The sequence below is a fragment of the Oryctolagus cuniculus genome, chromosome 4 (genome assembly GCF_051225735.1).
Source record: "Oryctolagus cuniculus isolate XC-2025 breed Fujian yellow rabbit chromosome 4, ASM5122573v1, whole genome shotgun sequence".
Taxonomy (NCBI): Eukaryota; Metazoa; Chordata; class Mammalia; order Lagomorpha; family Leporidae; genus Oryctolagus; species Oryctolagus cuniculus.
In genome coordinates this window covers 84,280,815-84,302,843 of record NC_142870.1, presented here as the reverse complement: position 1 = coordinate 84,302,843, position 22,029 = coordinate 84,280,815, and the positions used below count along the sequence as shown (strand labels likewise).

The window sequence follows — 22,029 nt, the reverse complement described above, 5'->3', positions numbered from 1 at the left end:
GCTGATCTTTTACTTCTGTTTTCCATGAACTGTTCCAAGTGCCCTCGTACACAGCTAGCAGCTGCCATGAGGATTAAAAACTGCACAGAGCCTGGCCAGAGCCGGCCCTTGGTCAGCGCGACTTCCTGAATTTCCCCCCCTTTCATGGGATTTAAACAGTGCTGAACACTCACTGGGAGCTCTGACGACTCCAACTTCCGGCACTGCTTTGTGACGAGCAAGCGAGAGAGCTGTGGAAGTCTCCGGGAAGGCGGAAGGCAGCAGTGCGCCAACGTGCAGGGACACTAGGGTCAGGCATTGTTCTGAGAACCTGGCATGTTTAAAAACACTAGGGTTCCCACAACGGCCCTGTGAGTAAGAACTACGCTTACTCCTAGTTAACTAACACAGAAACCAAGGCACAGGAGGCCGTGGCTCTGGCCAAGGTCACAGAGCTATTGAAGGAGGCAGCCGGGACCGGCAGGCGGGCAGTGCGGCCCGATCGCACATGTCAGCCACACCAGCGCACTGCCCCTTCTCATAGCTCTGAGAGACAGGAGGCTGGTGTGGGAGCGCATCGCCTGTCTTGGGGAGCTTCTCACTTGGCTTCTTAGTCTTTCGCTTCCTGAACACCCACTTGGAGCAGAGTGTGGCTGCCAGGGAAGCTGCATGGCCTCCAGGGACAGGAGGAAGGAGCAGCAAGGGGCGTGGCTGGGAAAAAGGCTGGAATGGAGCCCTGGGCGTTCAGACAGGACCCGAGGGCGCTCCGGCGGCTGGCAGTCCAGGAATGCTAGGAGTGGGCCCTGAGTGACAGAGAGCATCCGTCCAAATGGAGAGATGAGAGACACTCTCCAGGTAGCGGGAACAGCGCAAAGGAGGTGAGTACCAGGCACAGATAGCCTCAGGGAGCAGCAAGTGCCCAATCTAGCCAGTTCCTTGAGTCAGCGCCAGGTCACAAAGGCCTTGAACGCCAGCCCCGGGATGGCAATCCCAGCTGCATCCCAAGATTCCTATGATCTGCAGAGATCAAAATATGGAAGGATTCCAAGTTATTAACGTGAGTTATTTGGTGTGCATTAGGACTAGAGAGAAGAGGAAAACCAAGGAAGAAAAGCCCACACCCTCGCTTTCTCTCTCTCTTTCTCTCTCTCTCTCTCTCTCTCTCTCTCTCTCTCACACACACACACACACACACACACACACACACTAGCTCGCATGCACGAACGAACACCCTGCTCCTGTACTCCTCAATGGCCACAGCTTTGGGACTCCCAGCTCCCGAGTCAGTGCTCCGAAGGAAGGCTCGGCCTCTCAGGCAGTGGCTGTTGGCCGACTTCTCCCTGGTCTGGATATGACATGTCACACGGTCTCTCCTGGAGCAGCCCCCTGTCCCTGGCCCACGGCAGGCACGGGGCTCCCGCTCCCCTGCAGCGGTCCCTGCCAAAGCCCTCCTAATCTAGGCAGGCAGACAGGATTAAATGGATTAGATTTGAGAGCTGGAGACCATGCCTTCACCTTGCCCCCTTGTGTGATCTCATGCCCCTACCTGACCTCTCCTAGGCACCCACCTGCCAATCAGACAATGTAACCACTCCCCTTTTGGAAGTGAATAAAAGACCTGGAGCACCTGGGCCCCCTCCCTCGCTGTCCCGCGCCTCTAGGTCCCTTCTGGCCACGCTCTGCTTCCCTGCCCACTATGCTGCCTGAGGCTGAAACTAACTGAAGGCTCACTCCACATCGCTCCCAGCCTGCTCTCTGCCTGGTATGGACCCAACTTAGTTTCTAGACTTTTTTCTCCCCTAATTAAAGCCCTCACTTTCCTGCATATTTCTCTCACTGAATAAATGCTAAAAACTGTACCACGTTGCCCGTTTCTTTATAAGCAGCCGATACTTAGAATCATCTAAATATACAGCAAGGACCCTCGAAATTTCAAGTAAAGGTCCCCGATTTCACTCTGGCTCCCATGGACAGCTGAGGTCCCAAGCGTGGGCCCACGCGAGAAGACAGAGGGGTCTCTGGTCCTCTGTGTGTCTTGAGGCCTCTCCCCTGGCTCGGTTCTTGGTGTGGTTGCTACTGAAGGCCACTGGGGAGGGCGCCACTCACAGGCCAGTGGGTGGACGAGGGAATGGCCATTTCTGTGCCACTCAGCCCTGAACGTGCCAGGCCCCAGGCCCCAGCCTCCCCATCCGGGAAACACTTGGAAGTTTCCACGGACAGGAAACTCTGGCTCAGTCCAACACGCTGTTTTCTGAAAACTGCTCTTGGTGTAGTAGTGTGCACTCTGTCACACTGCGCTGGACGGCGCACCTTCAAGCTTGTACTCTCTGCTCCGAGGCCACACGGAACGAGTGCACTTCCTGTTGCACGTGAAGAAAGACACACCCCTCTGTGGGCTCCCTCTTCTCTCAGCCAGACACCCCCGGCTTCTTCCCCTGCGGCCCAGCACTCATCTCAGGCATTTCCGCGGTGCAGGTCCAGTCTCCCCTCCTCAAGACCTATGAGGGCAGGCCGGCGCCGCGGCTCACTAGGCTAATCCTCCGCCTTGCAGCGCCGGCACACGGGGTTCTAGTCCCGGTCAGGGTGCCGGATTCTATCCCGGTTGCCCCTCTTCCAGGCCAGCTCTCTGCTGTGGCCAGGGAGTGCAGTGGAGGATGGCCCAGGATAAGCACCTGGCTCTTGGCTTTGGATCAGCGCGGAGCGCCGGCCGCGGCGGCCATTGGAGGGTGAACCAACGGCAAAGGAAGACCTTTCTCTCTGTCTCTCTCTCTCTCACTGTCCATTCTGCCTGTCAAAAAAAAAAAAAAAAAATCTATGAGGGCACAGAAGGCGCGGCCTCCAGGAGCAGGGTGTAGACGGCTCCACCCCACTCCCCATGTCCTCCATTGGGCCTGCTTGGCCTTGACCTACACAGGCAACGCTGCACGCACACGTCGTGGACACAGAGGAGGGACTGGGAGATGCAGCTCAGATGTGGCCCCCAGAAGGCAAAGGAGCAGCTTGGCTTCCTCACCATCACCCTGGGCTGTGCTGGGGACCCCAGGAAGGCCCAGGGCTGCAGGGGGAGAGAGTTAACTCATGCCGTGTGGCTGAGAGCCATAGTGGGCCACCACGGTTCACGATTCTCAGAGAGGCTCAGGCAGGCAACTTTCCAAATCTAGTTCCCGGAAGAAGCGAACCCCGGGCATTCTGGGCACCTGCTGGGTTTCCTGGGGTGAGGCCCTTGCCTGCTCTGAGCCTCAGCTCTGTCTTTGAGAAAATGGAGATCACATCCATACAGTGAAACTGACCAAAGGAGCCGGATACAAAGCTCGGCTTGCTCTACAAACACACCTTTCTGCTCCCGCTGAGGGTCAGCTGCTCCAGGGAGCTGGGCAGCAGTGCGCCTGTGACCGGGGACAGCACAGGGCCACTCTCGACAACGTCGGGATGAAAAGAGGAAGGGCTGCGCGTGCAAACACAGGCCCAGCCCTGCGTGCCGAGTAGGTGCCTGGTACCACGCTCCCTGGGCACCAGCTGGAGCCCACCCAACGGCAGAGGCCTCAAAGGCCCGCTTCCCTGCCAGTCTCCCGAATGCCTCCTTTGTTCCGGACAGCACAAAAATGACAAGCATCTTTGAGCTCCCCTGTGTTTTCCTAGCTGTTTGTTCTCTGCTCAGAGGCCCTGCGATCACAGGAACATATCCAAGAACAATAGCTGGGGAACTGCTCTGTGCACTTGGAACAGCAGGGCCCAGGGCCTGCTGGCTGGAGGGAGGGCGGCTGTGTCCCCACGCTCACCCCGGGATGGGAAGTGCCCACTGGGCCTGCGGGGCGCCCGCTGCATGACTGGGCCACCGGCTGCCCTCTCTAGGGTCAGCCTCCGTCAACGCCCATGTGACCTCTCTCCTTTCTCAATGAAAGTGCTGAGCTTAGACTTCTACTTCTAAGGCCTACACCAAAGCCCCGAGGCAAGAGGATTGGCTCAAAGGCAGGCAGAGCCGAACAAACGTCCAGGGAAAGAAGTCCTGCTAGCAGCCGGCCTGTCCTCCTGGGGGTGAGAGTGGGGGCTGGGGTCCCTTCCCAACCCTCTGCTGCTGATGCCCCCACAGGGCCGCAGAGGAGATAGGCCTGAGAGACAGCCTCAGGCCGTGCCCAGAATCCTGGCTCTGAGGCTGGCCTTGGGTGACCTTGGAAACTATCTATGCCTCGGTGTCTGTCTGGAAAAATGGGTACAATGTTAACATTGGCTTTCTAGAACTGCCGCCAGGATCAAACAACTCCACCTAAGGTGCTGCGCGCACTAACGTCACATTCCTATCTGCAGCAGTGCCGCCCTCAGGTGGGCCAGGGGCCAGCAGCCAGCACAAGCACTCGGTGACTGTGAAGCTGAAGCCGCACCGCCTGTCTCATCCTCCTGGTCCCACTCGGGATGTCCTGCCCTGGGGCCCAGCTGCTGGGCACAGGATGAGGGGAGCTCAGGGCAAGCTCAGGAGGTAGGGGGAGGGACCCTGGCGGGACAGCTTCTGCACACCACCCAGCCCCCGCCTGTTCCCCACTGAGTTAGGGCTTATTTCCCAGAACCCTCAGCTGCAGGCACACCTCACGCTCTCCCCTACTGCCCACAGGAGGGTTCTGGGAGGCATCCAGCAAGTGCTGGGGACAAGGACACAGCTGGGTGGCCTGGGAGTCTTGTTTGGCCTGTAGCTGCTGTCTCCTTGAACCCCTCATCCCACCCCGCCCTGGGCCCGGGCTCCAAATACCCAGGATCCATGGCATCCTCAGCCTAGGTCACAGCTGCCCACAGAAACACGGCACCCACAAAGCCCCGCTGAGCTGCACGAGGCAGTGAGGGTCGCCGGGCCAGGGCTGCCGAGCTATGCGCTGTGGTCTGCCCTCAGCTTGGCTGCCTGGTCCTATCCGGCCATGTGCCCCTAAGCCTTCTGAGCAGAAACCAGAAAGCCAAGTGCTGCTCCAGCTAGAAATTCAAACAGTAAGCAAGGCTGTGAGAGGCTGGAAGGGCTCCCCCGGTGCACAGAGGAAAGGAAGGGTCCAGCACGGACAGAGATGCACCCCTGACCCCTGCTCTCTCACCCTGGAGCTCCTTTCCCTCCTAGTGGTCCTGGCCCCCCCAGGGCCCTTGCTTGTCTCACACACACTCCCTTTGTAGTTGAGGATAGGAGAACACAGTGCCTTAGGCCAGGATCCAGGTGCAGGTGGTTCAGTTCCTGGAGAGGGCTCCCTTCCCTTCCTGTTCACAGAAGGGGCGAGGGTGCTCTGGGGTCTCCCTTTACAAGGCCACGGCTCCCATTCGCAGGGGCTCCACCCCCATGAGCTAACCACCTGCCAAAAGCCCCGCCTCCTCCTCCACCTCCCCGGGAGTTAGGATTTTTGGGGGGACACACAGATGGTCTGAAAGAGCTGAGGTTAACGGCGCAGATGGGGAGGGGCAGGTTTGATTCCCCATCCCACCTTCAGGCTCCGGAAAATCCCAACGTCCAAACCCCCTGTCGCTGAGCCCTAGGCTGACTCCCCAGCTCTTCCCTGAGGATGTGAAGAGACAGCTGGCAGCCGCAGGCACCACTAACAGGCAGGGAGCTGGGGGAAGAAGGGCAAGGCAGGACAGACAGAGCACAGCAGGGCGCGGGTGGGTTCCCTGTGAAGTCAAAGCACAGGAAAGAAGCAGCACCCAGGGTCCTGCTGCCACAGTGCCTGGGGCTGCCTGCAGTGCTCACCGAGCCCAGAGCCAGGTGTGACAGGCTGGGGAGGGTCCGGGCACCCACCAGGCTCCGCGGGACCCAGCGGGGTGACCCTGAGAGGGTCACTCTGCTCTGGTCTCCTTCTCCTACGCTGAGAAATGACGGAGCCGGGCGAGATGATTTCTCTGCTCCCATTCAACTGTGACATTCTGCCGTTCCACTAGATGGGAATGAGAAGCAGATCTAATCACCGGGAATGACTTCAACCAGTATTTTTAGGTGCCTTCAACACGCAAAGCTCTAACTTACAAGAACAGCAAAAAAGATGCTACCTTGATTGTGAACAGTGGGGGAACCTACAGGTGAGGAAGGAAGCGCCCCCCATCCCCATCGCAGGTCAAGGAGTTTGCCCAAAAGTGGTCATCACACCCACCCTCCCAGAGAGGGCAGATACCACCCGAGCAGGATTAACCCAAGTCAACCTCCCGTACCCTGGGAGGGCACGGAGGCACAGCGGGCTGAGCCACGACCCTTCACCCTCCGACCCACACCCTCCACCCTCTGATCCAGACCCTCCACCCTCTGACCCACACCTCCACGCTGCAATCCATACCTCCACCCTCCAACCCAGACCTGCCACCCTCCGACGCAGGAGGCGTGCAAAGCCTGAGGGCTGGAGGCCTGCACCAGCAGCAGCCTGCATTATTTACCAGATTCTGCATGCGGCTCGGGTTTCTCTGACAGATGGCTTTGCCAGCTGATGGCTCAGAGACCAATTAGGAAGGGCCGTGGACCCCGAGGCAGTGCCACACCAGCAGGTGTCTTTCGTCGCCTTCCGAACCCACTGTGGGAAAGTCCCACGGGTCTCCTGGGAAGCAGGCACAATGATGGCTGAGGAGAGGGGGTATGGGTGCTGCTGGGTTGGGGCCTTTGCCCCAAGGCACAGGCCATCCCCCAGAGCCTCGTGCACCACCCAGAGCACTGGGACCTTCAAAGCTGTCCGGCCTGGCAGGCTTGGTGTGGCCTCAGAGCCCAGGAATACAGGCACCAATGTGGCAAAAGGGGCCTGGAGCAGACGTTTGAGAAAGGTCACACGGAACAAAACCAGCCAGGACCGTACACTTTACTGGACCCCGTCAATTTAAAAGAGGGGCTAAAGTACACACGTGTACCTCAAAAGCTCATGGGAAAATGCAATGACAAGATGAGCTTATTTGGGTGCAAAAATTGCTTTAAATTCTTGCAAACAGGGGTTTTCAAAAAAGCCATGGAAAATGCATACTTTGAAAAAACTACACATGGGTTTGCATTTGTTTTTGCACCAAAATAAGTGTATCATTTAATTCCATTTTCTAAAAAATGTCTGAAGTGCCAAGTATATTCAGGTGGACTTCCATTACTTGTGAGTTTCCTATCTGTGCATTCAACCAAACATCAACAGAGCATACTTGAGAAAATAACTGCATCTGTACGAAACATGGGCAGATTTTTTCTTGTCATTATTCCCTGAACAATACAGTGTAACAACTAGTGACACAGCATTTACTTTGTATTAGGTACTCGTATTAGGTAGTAAGGTCAAGATGTTATAGATTATATACACATGGCATTATACATGGTGTATGCTATACACAAACACTATGCCATTTTATATAAGGACTTGAGCATCTGCAGATTTTGGTGTCTGTTTAAAAGACAAACTATATATGTGTGTATGTATACTTGTGTGTGTATGTGTGTATGTGCATATATGTATGTGTATATGTATGTGTGTCTATGTGCCTACGTGTATGTGTATATGAATGTGTGTACACATGTGTGCATGCATAAATGTGTATTGTGTACACGTGTGTGCATGCACATGCATATGCGCACACATGCATACATGTATACACGAGAGTGCATATGTGCATGTGTGTACATTTGTATGTGTGTGCAGGTGTACATTTTCATGTGTATATGTGTGCGTATGTGTACGCATGTGTGTAGGAGTGTACGTGTGCACATATTACATGCGTGTACATGTAGGTGTTTATGTGTATTCGTGTGTGTATGTATATATGTGTATATGTGTATGCATGTGTATGTGTATGTATACTGTGTGTGTGTGTGTGTATAGAGAGAGACAGAGATTCTTAAGCTTATTTGATTATGAAATCCTCTTCTGCAGGATCGGTATTCCACGGAAGTGACAAGATGCTGATGTAAACTACAGGTACGAATCTCAGCCAGAGGCCTCCCCAGGGGCAATGGACCGCACACAGCATGGGCAGGCTCGGGGACCTGATAACAACAACGTGCTTGATGCTCCAGTCTGCATAGTCCCTGCCGGACTGTGAGCCCCCTGGGCCTGGGGGTGTTCGTGATGCACCCCGGCTCCCGGTGCAGTGCTCAGCAGCAGACAAGCGCTAGGGAAATGTTTGCCGGCTGACTGATGGACTAACGAACTTACGCCTTCATATCTGTTTCTAGGACCCCCAGGCGCCTTGAAAAGGAGCCTCTCCCAGTTTCCAGACGGAGTAACCCAGGGACGTGGGCGCCAACGCCTGCCTCGGCGTCGCGCGGCTGCCCCTGCTGCTGGGACGGAGTCAGCCAGGCTCCGGGGGCCGCAGCTCCCACCACGGCAGGCCGGAGGGCGGAAAGCGGCTGGCTCCACGGAGGCTGCTGCCTGGGCCAGCGCTGCAACCGTCTTCCATGGACACAGGACACATCTGTATTTTCTATCAGCGAGGCCGGGGGCGAGGCCGCTGTGGGTCGTCTCAGTGTGGAGGGAGACGCAGGAGTACACGGCAGGCCAGCCTCTAGTAGGCCAACCCGGGGAGGACCAACTCGTTGCACACTCACTAAGCAGCTCCTCACGAGGAAGGGAAGGATGACAAAGCCGAACCTGACCCCCACCCTCAAGAGGCTAACAGCCTAGGATGAGAGCAATGAGGCCGGCGCGTGCAGTTCGGGCTGCGCAACAGGAAGATGCTGGCATCAGAGGGACCTGGGCTAACGCGTCCCCACGGACAGGGAAGGGAGCCTCACTCTGGCCGGAAGCTGCACTGAGGTTAAGGTGGCAGGCTGGAGCGGGGGCTAAGACTGCCCTTGGGAGGTCTGTGCCCCATCTTGGAGTGCCTGGGTTCGAGTCCCAAATCCACTCTGGATTCCAGCTTCCAGCTAATGCACACCCTGGGAGGCAGCAGGTGATGGTTCAAGTACTTGGGTCTGTGCCACCCACATGGGAGACTCGGGCTGAGTTTCAGGCTCCTAGCTTTGGCCTGGTTCAGCCCTGGCAGTTGCTGGCATTTAGGGAGTAAACCAGTAGATGGAAGATCTTTGCTTGCCTGTCTGTCTCTCTGCCTTTTAAATACAATAAAACCAATTGTTTAAAGATTTATTTACTTGAGAGGCAGAGCTACAGAGAGGCAGAGGCAGAGAGAAAGACACACACACACACACACACACACACACAGGTCTTCCATCCACTAGTTTACTTCCCAAATGGCATCAACGGCCAGAGCTGATCTGATCTGAAGCCAGGAGCCAGGAGCTTCTTCCTGGTCTCCCATGCAGCTGCAGGGGTCCAAGGACTTGGACCATCCTCCACTGTTTCCCGGGCACACTAGCAGGGAGCTGGATTGAAAGGAGCAGTTGGGACTTGAACTGGTACCTATATGGGAATGCCAGCACTGCAGGTGGTGGCTTTATCTGCTAAGCCACAGAACCGGCCCCAAACTAATTTTTATTTATTTATTCATTTTAGTTTGAGGGCTAAACATGATACTTGCAGCCTTCACTCTTCCCAACCGTTTCCCTGCGAAGGGAACACAGAAGGCCAGGGCCTGGGTTCTTTTCCTTCCATCTCCCTCCGAGGGGCTGTAGAAGTTAGGAGAACATCTCTGACCTCCTTAGGAAGCACCAGGAACCAAGGGGGCCGTTCTAACCAGGATGTCCCCAGGAGGGCTGTGGTGGGAGCTGGAGCCAAGATATGCTCACAGAAGCTTGGGGGTGGGGGGTGGGGGGTGGCGGTGGGGTGAGCCTAGGCCAGTGGGCAGAGGAGGAGACGGGCATTCCCCCCACTACCTGGTGTAAAGATCTCAGGTGGGGGCCGATCCCTATAGAATCTAAGCTCAGTCAATGCCCTGGCAGACCTGGCTGGCCCCACACTCCCAAAGGCAAATGACCCCGTGGAGATGACGGTATCACATTGATTTTCAGCTGAAGGAAGTTGAAACGTCCATGGTCAGGCTCTGCAGGCAGGAGAGGGCATGAGACCTAAAGGCCCGGTGGGCACCCAGCTGGCAGAGCTCCTGAGAGACGACAGCCCTAGGAAGTCATGGCGGCTCCCGTCTATCTGCACCTGCCACCCACGAAAGAATGGCATCCACTGACCGGGCAAGAGAAGGGGAGTGTCCAGTCCCTGTCACCTAACAGAGCCTTCTCTAAAGTGACGGTGAACACAGGAGATGCCTCTTCCTGCTTGGAAAGGTGTGTGGAGGTGGAACTAGAAACGGCAGGGCTACTGTTTCCTGCGGGCTTCGCGCAGTGGTTGGTGCCCTCAGGGCTACACTCGGGGTGGTCTCAGACAGGCAGCAGCACACTGAGCAGGGGGAAAGGCAGAGACCTGGGGCAAGCAGCACCTTGCCAAGTGCAGGGTACTCACGGTCTGAGAGGGCCAGCCGGCCAAGGCACACCCACCACGACGCTGGTTTACAAGAACCGAGCCCAGTGGTGTGGCCAAAAGGGACAGCAGGTTGGGCACAAAGAGCAAGGGTCTTTGTGAAACAAAGTGTTCCCAAGCAGGGGGCCCAGCCGAGGGTGCAGGGTGGCAGGATTCGCCAGCTTCAGTGGTTTGGTTTCTGCCTGTTCCTGGCCCGAGTGCCACAGGACGGGGTGGGTGGGGTGGGCAGGGGAACAGAGCCCCAGATGAGACTTCAGATGCTGACTGTTTAACTGTGTGGGGATTCCAGAAACACAGAAAGGAGGAAACCCAATGCGAAGTGCATCTTACCATGATCGATGCTAGGGGCAGTGGGAGCTGGACCCAGCCAGGACTCCACAGGGGCTCAAAGGCTCATGAGGGGGCAGGGGGCTGTGGGAGGCCATTCATAGGGGACTCCCCAGACAGGGACAAGTCCTTGGGGGTCACCCTGAATGCTCACAGGACTGTCCTCTGAGACCAGAGGTGGCTGAGGGCATCGGACTGGGGCATCGGACTGGGGCTGCCACGGCTTCCGCTGCGGAACAGGTCACACATTTCACCACATGTGTACGCATTTCTTTCTTGGCCTCCAAGAAGCTAAACACTAAACAGAATTCTCAGGGAAAGCCATCTAAACATCTTCATTCTTGCCTCCTCTTCCTACTTCTTTGGGCATTTGCATCTCCTTTATTAGATGCCACCTTAAAACCTTCTCAAGTAGATGGAGCCTACAGTATAAATAAATCAATTAAGACACGCGAATTACAATTTTGATTCTAGCAGCTTCTTGGCAAGTTCATGAAGTCCCTTGGGACGAGTGAGAAAGGCATGGTGGGAGCGTGAGGCCCCGCCCAGTCAGCCAGCAGTGCCTCGGTGAGGACACCACGGGTCACGCCCCACTGGGTTCCACCAGCATCTCTGCACCCCACGGCAGCCAGGAGGAGCCCCCACGCTCACAGAGACGAGATCAACAAACCCCTCAGGCTGAGGCCCGAATGACACGCTCCACCGGCAGAGGACACCACACCTGTGGCATGGCCAAGACCTCCACTGTTCAGCCACTAGACTCCCTTTGGCACTGGGCTGGCCAGTGCACACGGCCGCGGCCAAGACACCACCGGTGCCTCCAAGAACATGCAGTCCCATGGGCGAAGGCAGTCAGAACGGTCACTCAGGGATCCCTCATTCATCCATTTGCGTATTCACTTCGCCAGTGTTCTCGGGGACGGTGTCCTGAGGGCCGTGTGGAGCTGTGAAGGTGATGAAGACACAACTCCTGCTGTCCAGGGAGGCGACAGGGACTGGGCTGGACCTCCGATGCTGACAGGCCTCTGCTCTGTGACAGCCTTGGCAAAGGCCCAGCAAGACCAAGTGGCTTCTGAGGAAGCAAGCAGCACGCAGGGACAGGCTGTCCATTCTTGAGAAAAAGAAGATACGGGGAAGCAGATGGCCCTGCTCCTAGCACGCCCCTCCCGGGGGACCAGACTGTACAGCCACAAGGCCGCATCGCCCTCAGCTGGCTGGGAGCGGGCCGGGCGCTCGGGAGCCTCCGTCTGCCTGGCTGCCTAGTGGAAAAACACTGCAAACCTGCTGGCAGGAGATTTGATTTTCTTGCCTGGCTGTGATGCAATTACGACCTCACCCAGCGGAGGGACCGAAACACTCCCAGGGAAGCAGAGAAAGGGCCTTCCATCTTCACTGCGACCTCACTGCAGCAACCGGCTGGGTCCCTCCCGCAAGGTGTTCTCCTTGTGGATTTCCAGAACTTTAATTCCAAGGAATTAAAAGAGGCCCTGAGAGGTAAAGGCAGGCAGAACCTGAAGTGCCTGGAGTCGGTATCTGTATTCTAGAATACGGCTGATCAGAAACGAATTCTGAAATGAGTATGTAAGTCACAGAAAGAGGTAACCCTGCAAATGGATCATCTCCCGCGACACAGAGACTAGACCACCAGTCATCTGTCTCCTCACAGGGAGAGTTAAAAACCAGGGTCCCAGCAAGTGAAAAGGCCTGGTGTGCCAGAGGCCCCAGCGCCCACAAGGGCCTACAACCCGTCACACGTGAGGCAGTGGCCACACGGCTGGCGCTGGCTGTGGGCAGCCCCGGGAGCATTCTGCACTTGCTAGTTTGTGGTCCAGGTCTGCTTATGCAGGCACTCACAGCTCAGCTGCAATGCCGCCCCTACCAGGAAGTGAATGACCAACAAAAACCTGCCAACTGGCCAGGGCTTCCTGTCACACAGACAGGTCTCATCACCCTACCCACCAGGCTGGCCAGGCGTGGCCAGAAGCCCAGGTGCATCTGGTACTGCCCAGACTCCTTTTCCTCTCCTTAAATCTCATCTCAGGGGCCAGCATTGTGGCGCAGCAGATAACGCTGCCGCCTGCAATGTTGGAATCCATAGGGGCACTGGTTTGTACCCAGGCTGTTCCACTTCTGATCCAGCTCCCTGCTTATGTGCCTGGAAAGTAACAGAGGATGGCCCGACTACTTGGGCCCCTGCTACCCATGTAGGAGACCCAGAAGAGGCTCCTGGCTTTGGCCTATCCCAGCCCCAGCTGCTGCAGCCATCTAGGGTGTGAACCAGCGGATGGAAGATCTCTCTCGCTCTCTGTAACTTAGCCTTTCAAATAAATAAATAAATAAATCTTAAAAAAAAAAAAACAACAACAACAACTCAGCTCTCAGTTCTAGGCATCCATGCTTTCACTCCCTTCCAGTCTAACCCCCACCATGCAGCCAACTTGACCGGCTTAAAATGAGAATAAAACCAGACCTCCTCTCTTTCCTGTACCCTACAGGATGGAGTCCAAAGGCCTCTGCACCGCTTATGAAGCCACATGCATGTCTGCTCTGACAGTTCTCTAGCCTGCACCCCTTGGTGCCCTGGACTGAACTCTCCTGGCTCCATGAAGCCCCCAGGCCACTGCCATGCAGCTCCCTCTACCTACAATGTCCTCTCCTCCTGACCACCTCCTGCTTGCCTCCAGTGAGTCACCTCTTCCTGGGGCCTTTCCCAGGAGCCCTTCGCCATCATTGCTTGCCTGTTAGTTGCTTACGATGTCTCCCCAAAAGTACCATCAGCTCCTTGAAGCTGGCGATTTGGACTTTTGCCTCTGGGATCTGAGAACCCTGGGACATGGTTCTCAGTGGTACAACATCCAGCTGAAAGGATGGACGTGTGCACCGACACCAGACACTCAGCGCAACGCTCTTGTCCCTGTGGCCAGCACAGAGCTCCAAGTGTGAACCGAGTCATCTGAATGGTCTTGGGAAGTGAAAAGGCAGCCACATCAGAAAAGCGCAGTAAAAAAACAGCTTCAGACACACCTGTCAGTGCTTTCATTCATTTTACCTGCAAAAAATATTGTGTGGGGCAGGGCAGTGGGGCAAGGTCTTCCAGGAGAGTGGCAGGGAGCCAGCTACTTAGGCTATCACCTGCCAGCTTCCAGTGTGTGCATTAGCAGGAAGCTGGAATCAGGGCTGGAGCCGGGACTTGAACTCAGGCCCTCTAACATGGGATGCAGGTGTGCTAACAGTAGCTGAGCTGCTAGGCCAGAAGCCCGCCTCTGTGTTCAACCTCCTGAGGAACAGCCAGACTTTCCCAGAGCGATTATACCACTTGGCATTCTCCCTAGCAGGGAGGGAGGATTCCAGCTTCTTTTCATCCTTACAATTGCTACTGTGCTGTCTTTGTGATCAGAGCTATCCCGGGGGTGTGGACTGGGATCTCACCATGGCTGTGATTTACATGTCCCGATGGCCAGTGATGCTGAGCATCTTTCCAAGTGCTTTTTGGCCATTTGTCTATCTCTGCTGCCACTTTGCCTGCCTCAGTACACACTCAGTGTATTGTACACAATCCCCAGGGCTTCTTAGTAGACCTGTGGCTTCTCTCTCTCCCTCTTTCTCTCTCTCTCTCTCTGGAGAATAACAGGTGCATCAATAGCATCGCCACCAACACAAGTCACAAGACACAAGACAGAAGTCAGAAGTCACCCCCTCACCCCTCTGAGGATAACTCTGGAGCTGACTTTGAAGCAGCAACGATTTGGCTCCACAGACAGAGGATGGGCAGCCTGCTGCCTTCTAGAAATAGCTGGACAGGGCTCAGCATGGGGCGAAGGTACAAGAATAAGTGAGGGTGGGCGCTGCAGGGCCTTGAGGACTTCGTGGCCAGCCGTGGAGACCCCAGGTAGCATTACATAAATGCTTCTGCGGTCATAAACAAGGTACTACAAGCACAGAAGGCAGCAGGCAGGTAGCTCAGTGTAGGGGTAGAGTGGATCAGCGAACGGATTCGAGGGCACAGCCACGCTGGAGCTCAGCTTGTGAAGTAAGGAGGGTTTCTGCAGCTGGCACTGGCGAAGCGCAGGCCAAGCTGAGGAACCGGCACCAGCAAGGCCCTGACAGCAGCAGCAGGAGGAGAGCAGAGACAACAGGCAACCTGCAGGGGCTGGGCTGGAGTCAGCACCTCTGGGAGGTGCCACGTGTGGCATTCAACTGCAGGGTGTGGGGAGAGGTGAGAGGTGGGAGCAGGGGAAAATGACCTGGGAGATCCAAAGGGGCCTTCACATTGCACTAAGCATGGCGCTGTCCCACAAGCTGTCAGGAAGGCGGCAGGGCAGAGGCCAGTGGGGGCAGGGCCCCAAGGGTCCGCTCAGCCCAGGCCCTGCAAACACAGTGAGTTCTGCAAGCAGTGACATCATTGGGGTGCCTCCCCCACAAATGCTACCCCCCAGCCTATTCTCAGAAACTGGCCACAGAAAATGTTAGGTTGGCCACTCCACCTACCAGTTCCTCCTCTCTCTGTGTCACCTCTGGCATCTCCTTGCCAAAGCTCCAACCCTCGGATGGCCCAATACCCCAGAATCAGAACCCAAGACAGCTTGGGCGGCTCCTTTACCCCTCTTCCCCACCCCACACACTTTCAAACACACACAGTCTTCTTTGTCCATGCAAAGGACAGGAGATCTGACTCAGCTGTCCACAAGGCAGGTGGATTTTCAGTCCTAGCTCCACATTTTCATCAGCACTTTACAAGCAAGGGCAGGCCTGGGCTTAGCAGCTAGCTGTCCTGGAGCAAACCCAATGAGTGTCTAGCATTTGGCCAGTAGGGGCTCCCTATGTCTCCAACTGCAGCAAATCGCCCAAGTCAGCAGTCACAGGGAATGCCTTGGAATCTGCAGCCACAGGAAGAGGCATCTGCAGAAAGTCCCTCGTGGCTGTCCGACACTTCGCCCACTCTCCTTCACGGCTGTGGCCACCCACCCACAATGCAAGCAAGGACTCAAGCTGAGAACCTTCTTCTGAGACGCCTGTTCTCTAACATGAGCAGGCAGGAAGTGACAACTGCTTACGGTGACCCCAGCACATCCAGACGAGGTTCAGTACCGTAGACATAAGGTCACGATAGACTGAAAAGAACACTGGATTATGCTTGAGGCTGGATCTGCCATTTTCTACTTTTGTGGCAAACTCTCTAACATGGGGAGACTCTCTCCTGTCCATCCCGTAGGGAACAGACGGGGCAGTGAGGAAAGCAATCCAGGCAGGAGGTCAGCAGCTAGCAGGGCGAAGAGGAAGCGTCTGGAAGCCAGCCAGCGACACGTCGGGGAGCCAGCAGGACCTCACCCCTAAGGAACCCAATGGACGCCCAACAGTGCCAACCTTCCACAGCCGGAGGACAAGGTCAGCCCAGGGACCAAGGCAGGGCTCCCAGGGCCGGACGCTCAGGCTTGAATCCGGTCTCCACATGTGCAGATTGTGACAGCCCAGCATGAGGCTTTTGCCTTTCTGTGCCTCTACTTCCGCACCTGAAAAGTGGGGACAGAGACAGTATGACCTCATGGAGCTGGCAAACCTCAACAGCCAAGCGCTCAGAACGTGCTTGGCACGTGACACGCACTCCGTAATACGTGTTACTGCCGTGACCCGGTCTATCTCCGTGCACTGTCCCTGCACACTGCAGGAGGGGGACAGCGAGCTTTGGGATGAGCCAATGACGTCAGCCTGCCCCAGGTGACCCAGTGAGCCCGTGGGATGCACCACACCGAGCTGGAGACTCACAGAGTGCTGCCACGGAGCTGCTCCTTGTTTACTTGGAGATGCATAAGTGGCAGCCACCATCCAGGAGACGGCAAGACCGTGGCACAGGTGTCTGTGGCACATGTGGACGACAACTCGGAGACACAACAGGACTCTCGTTTCACCAAAGGGACAGGAACGCAAGACTTAAATTCCATTTGTTTAAATCCCACACACCATTCTCTCTCCACCAACGCTGCACGTTCTGGTGAACTGGGTTTTCACGTTCATAAGGGCAGAAGTAGTTGCATTCTGTAAATGAACTCTTTCCAGTAAGACAAAAATCTCACAGCATCACACCCAAAACGCCCTGCCTGGGGCAGAGGTGGTGGGTGAGTGCGGACGCCAGCACAGTGCCAGGAGCCTGTGGGAGGAGACGCAGAGGAGAAGGGCAGGCAGAGAGCCCGGAACAGGGACAGGCAGCCGACCGCTGTGCCATCAGGCCCTCAGGAGGACGGCGGAATTCACTTTCCTGAACGGCATCAGCAGGTGCGTGGCTTTGCCAGCTCCGCAGGGCCAAACTTGGGTGGGGCCTTTCTTCCAAAATAAGAAGAAAAAGTTGGGGGGCAGTCAACACGTACGCCAGAGCTACAGAAGTAACCGAGGGAAACCCTTGAGCAAAGACCTTGGGGAGAAAACATCCCCCACGGGACAGCCTCTCCTGAACTCAGAAAGCACGTGCATCAAGAAAACGGAACTTCCACGCAGTGCAGGTGCAACCCCTCTACTCTGAATGACCTCAGGCAGACGACCTGCCGTCTCCGAGGCCCTCGGCTGCAGACTCAGGCCGCACTGGGCGCTTGGGCCCAACACCTTTCCTCACCTTAGGAATGTTCACATGGCACCAGTGCCAGGCGTCCAAGTGCTCCACAAACGGTCAGTCACTGAATCCTCATGAAGGGACCACTTTCCAGCAATGACCAGCGCACAGGAAGGTTAGCTGAGCCGGGCAAGGCCCCGTGGCAGGTAAGCAGCAGAGTGAGATGTCAGCTGGCGGTCTGATCTCAGCCTGTGACCCTACCTCTCCAAAGTGCTCGGGAGTACCACCTCGGGCCCGTTCCATGACGCAGCTTCCCCCGCCTGAGACCGGGCCCTTCCTCTAGCGAATGCTGACACTCACTCCCCAGAACCTGCTGGCAGGCCAGGCTCTCCAAGGGCCCTGGACACCACTGTAGCACAGCAATGCAACACCGAACCCCGTGCATGGAGCACTCAAGTCTTTCAAAACTGTGGGAGGTTAGCTCGGGTCTATAGACCAGAAACAGCTAGGGTTTCAGTTCAGTTTTATTCCAATGCAAAAGTTAAGCTGATTATTTTTTTCAATGACAACAGAGGCAGTGTGGTCTCAAAGCAGCCACAGAGAAGGCCCCTGAGGCTGTGACAAATGTCTCAGGGCTGTGAGACCCAGCTGCCAGGCAGCACCAAGGAGTAGAGGCTCTTGGAGCCGGCAGCTATGGAACTGCTCTGCGTGCACTTGGAGGGACACCCACAAGGGGCATGCTCCCCTCCAGGCAGTAGGGGACTAGGTTTACAAAAGGCTGGCAGAACATGCCCACTTGAAGCTGCTAACATCCATCTGAGCATGCCTCCGAGGTTAGGGATGACACAGCACAGAAAATCTCCTGGTAGGGCTGGCGCCGTGGCTTCGTGGGGTAAGCCTCCGCCTATGGCATCAGCATCTCATGTGGGTGCCAGTTCATGTCCCAGTGACCCCTCTTCTGATCCAGCTCTCTGCTGATGGCCTGGGAAAGCAGCATAAGATGGCCCAAGTGCTTGGGCCCCTGAACCCACATGGGAGACCTGGAAGAAGGTCCTGGCTCCTAGCTTTGGATTGGCCCAGCTCTGGCAATTGTGACCATTTGGGGATTGAACCAGCGGATGGAAGACCTTTCCCTTTGTCTTCTTCTCTCTTTGTCTGTAACTCTACCTCTCAAATAAATAAATAATGGAGGCACACGTGTTCTGTACGGCCACATCTCAGAATCACTGCACTGGGCTCTAGGGGTCCTCTAGGCTACTCCCAACAAACGTGACTGGCTCTTCCAGACCCCGTCTTCTGTCCCTTCCTGCTCCTCATGGCCCCAGACATCCTGCAACAAGCGTGTGACCCCTGCTGATCATCACGATCAGCACAGGGCAGGCTCAGGCAAGCCCTGGGGAAGTGGGTGCTGGTTGTTGACTGTACACATGTGTGTTTCTGCTGCCGATAAGGTCAGCCCTCGGGATGCTGGCGTGGGGCTCAGGGAAAGCTACACACTGGGACCCTGGCTTCCCAGGTGAGCACCGTGGATCCGCGTAGCCTTGCTGGCAGGGGCCTCCCTCTGGCCACAGGGAGTCTGCCCCGAGAGGGAAGGCGTTCAGCCACGGCGCTGACTTGCTGGCCCTGAGCAAGGATGGCTCCGGGAAATGAGTTTCCCTGCAGATCTGAAGGCTTCTAGGAGGAGGAGTCTGTGGACATGTCCCATGTGGCCTCCAAGTGCAGGAGCGGGGCCAAGCGGGAGCAACACGGGGAAGCAGAGTCTTAAACGTAACTGACAGAAATGCATGCTCGAGAACTGCTCCAACAATAAAATAACAGGTGGCCTGGGAAGCAGCGGGTCCCCGTGGTGGCCAGTGATGCAGTTCAGCCCTGGTGAGTCAGGGACGCTGACGGGGAATCCCAGCGCGAGCGACGGTGCCCTGGCGCCTTCCCATCCCTGCGGTCCTGCAGCTACAGTAGTGCACCCACAATTGTTGGTCGAGCTAAGAAAGACTTTTCCATTCACCCTTCATGTTTTACAAAGGAGGAAACCAGGCCAGAGAGGAAAGATGTGACTGCAGCCACCCAAACTCACCTTTCCATGCCCTCATCAAACGGCCATTCGGCAGCAGGAGGAAGGAGCAAAGAGGCAGCGAGGGGATGGGAGGGAAGAGAGCACGTACAGTGGTTTCAATCCCCAGGAGTGGGTGACACACAGAGCGCGTCCATGGCTCCTGGAGAACCCAGGCTGGCTGTGAGCACGGCCCCCAGGCCTCCGCAGCAGGATGGGGAAGACAATGCAATAGAAATTGGCTGCTCTTGCAATAGATACTAAAATGGGATTTCTGCGAGTAAGAGGCAGATATTGAAACTCTTTAGATGAAAAGAGATTTCTAACCTCAGTAAATCTTTCTTATTACCTTGGATGGATGGATGGATGGATGGACAGATGTACGAGTGTGTGGATGGATGGATGGATGGATGGTTGGATGTATGAGTTGCTGGGGGACAGGATGCAGCCATTATGCTAATGCCTCTAGGCTAAGAGAAGTTTGAATCCAAGTCATGTTGCAGATATATATGAAAAAACAAAGCCTGTGCCCTGTAGTAACTGAACTCATTCCCTCTCTGGTATAGAAGCTATGGGGAGCCTGACTGGATCCATTCCACATTCAAACTACATCACTGAGCTGCTCTGATGAGCAAAAACCCCAAGAAGCCTCCTGCAGCCGTATGGCCACACACAACCCTACACGCTCATCACACCATCACCAGGGACAGCAGCATGCTGTGAAGAAACCATTATGCTGGAGAAACTCACACAGGTTAGAGCAGAAACACAGCCTTTGACAAAGGCGGCTATAGTTGGAGACAGCAGGGCAAGTTTGTAGGAGGCTCCAGTGTCAAGGCAGGAGCTCACATGCTGGTAGTTATTCTGATGGGAAGACGGATTCACAGGCAGCACCTGCTGCAGATTCCACGAAGGGGGACTCGGTGATGCAGGCTGCATGGTAGTGAGTGTCAGGCTGCAAAACCCCTCGGGATCTCCCCTCTTCCATGGAAGACAGGCAGGGCCCTGAGGTTTAGTCCTAACCAAGTAACCCAGTGACCCTGGGCAAAGGCAACCTACCCCAAACTGAGTCACTTTTGCAAAGTAGAGATAAAATGACTTGCCTTCCTATTTCACAAAATTAGTGTGAGGAGCAAATTTAAAACACAAATATAAAGCCTGTAAATAGTTGGGCACTGCTCATGCCTACAGGATCATTGGCAGGAAGTTCACAGCGCACGCCTGAGTAGCAGAGAAGACTTTGTCTGTCAAAGGACATGGGGACTTCAGGCTTGGAAAAGAAGGAACCAAGATGAGGCCCAAGAAGTACACACCTGACTGCTTCTGGACCATGCCAGGAAGTGGCATTGGATTGTAAGGACCTTAATCACAAAAGTCTAGATCCAAAAAATGGGTTTTCAGACTGAGACATGAACACAGGGAGTGAGAAGCAGAAAGGAAATAGTTGGCCTTGGTAAAGTCACAAGCTTAGGCTGGGCTGGAGGCGGCCAGGGCACCACTCAGTCACACAGTCACAGCAAGCCCAGTACCCATGTGCAGTAGAGATGGCGTTCTGGTTCGTCAGTTGTTGGAGCCAGGGCAGAGGGGCTCTGAACTAGAAGGAGGTGGAGTAGAGGAAGTGAGTGTGAAGCTTTCCTCCGGAGCACAGCTGTGGAGTTGTATGCAGAGATCGACCATACCGGTGCCTCACAAAGCACCAACACCACACTGTTGAAAGCTATGCCCAGTTTGTAACCCAAAACAACATGGGTGGCTACCGTGGGTCACTTCCACCCTGGCCACAGTTTCTGCCCCTTTGCCATGGGACTTTCCACCCTGGTCTTCTGCACCATGGAACAGGAAAGCAAAGTCGTGTTTTTCTTTATGGTCAAGGGCATGCATCTGGCCTGCAAGCTCAAAGGGGTGCAGAGAACAGGGCCATCCGAGGCAGGATGCGCTCCCTTCCTGCACAGCATGCTCCCTTTCCAAGCCAGGACAAACCCCTTCCGGCTTCAGAGGCAACCCTACCTCAGGCTCTACAGGGCCCTCTGTCCTGTAAACACTGCCCACGACTGACCACACCAAGGCAAGTTCTGAACTGTGTAGGACAGGGAGAGGGCGACAGGGCTCTTATCAAGCTCCTCCATGCTTGCTGTTGGGTAACGTGGCCATGACATCGTTTCATTCTCACCCAAAGGATCTGGGCCAGAGACTCTCAATCGGGGGAGAAGGAGGGGCAAACTCCAGCACATCAGAATCGGCAGGCTGACACGAGAGTCCTGTGTCTCAAATGTGCTGTGGAGGGAAGAGGAGAAATCATCTTATAACCAATATGCTGGCTGTGTCTCTGAAAAAAGAGGAAACTGAGGCTTTAAAAGTTTTAAGTATAACACAGGTTCAAGTCCCAGTTGTTCCACTTCTGATTCAGCTCTCTGCTATGGCCTGGGAAAGCAGTGGAAGATGGCCTAAGTGCTTGGGTCCCTGCACCCATGTAGGAGACCCATAAGAATCTCCTGGCTCCTGGCTTCAGATCAGCTCAGCTCCAGCCATTGTGGCCATTTGGGGAGTGAACCAGCAGAAGGAAGACCTTTCTCTCTCTATCTCCCTCTCTCTCTCTCTCTCTCTATATATATATATATATATTTCTACCTCTCAAATAAATTTTTTAAAGAGGTTTAATTATGGAGCCGGCACTGTGGCATAGGGGGTTAAGCCACTGCCTGCAGCACCAGCATCCCATATAGGCACTGGTTCGAGTCCCAGCTGCTCCACTTCTAGTCCAGCTCTCTGCTAATGGCCTGGAAAGCAGC

General features: G+C 55.5%; 1 protein-coding gene across 3 annotated transcripts in view; it reads right to left on the bottom strand.

Moving 5' to 3' along the window:
• The window catches only part of XXYLT1 (xyloside xylosyltransferase 1), a 145,836-nt gene that overhangs the window by 31,445 nt on the left and 92,362 nt on the right, over positions 1-22,029 (bottom strand). Inside the window, exon 4 of one of the 3 annotated variants that reach the window (XM_089330815.1) lies at positions 16,014-16,159. The exons of the other annotated variants lie outside the window; for them this stretch is intronic. Coding sequence (XP_089186941.1) covers positions 16,036-16,159 — 124 coding nt within the window. The 3' untranslated portion in view covers positions 16,014-16,035. The remainder of the gene's footprint in view (positions 1-16,013; positions 16,160-22,029) is intronic. 3 annotated transcript variants of the gene reach the window in all.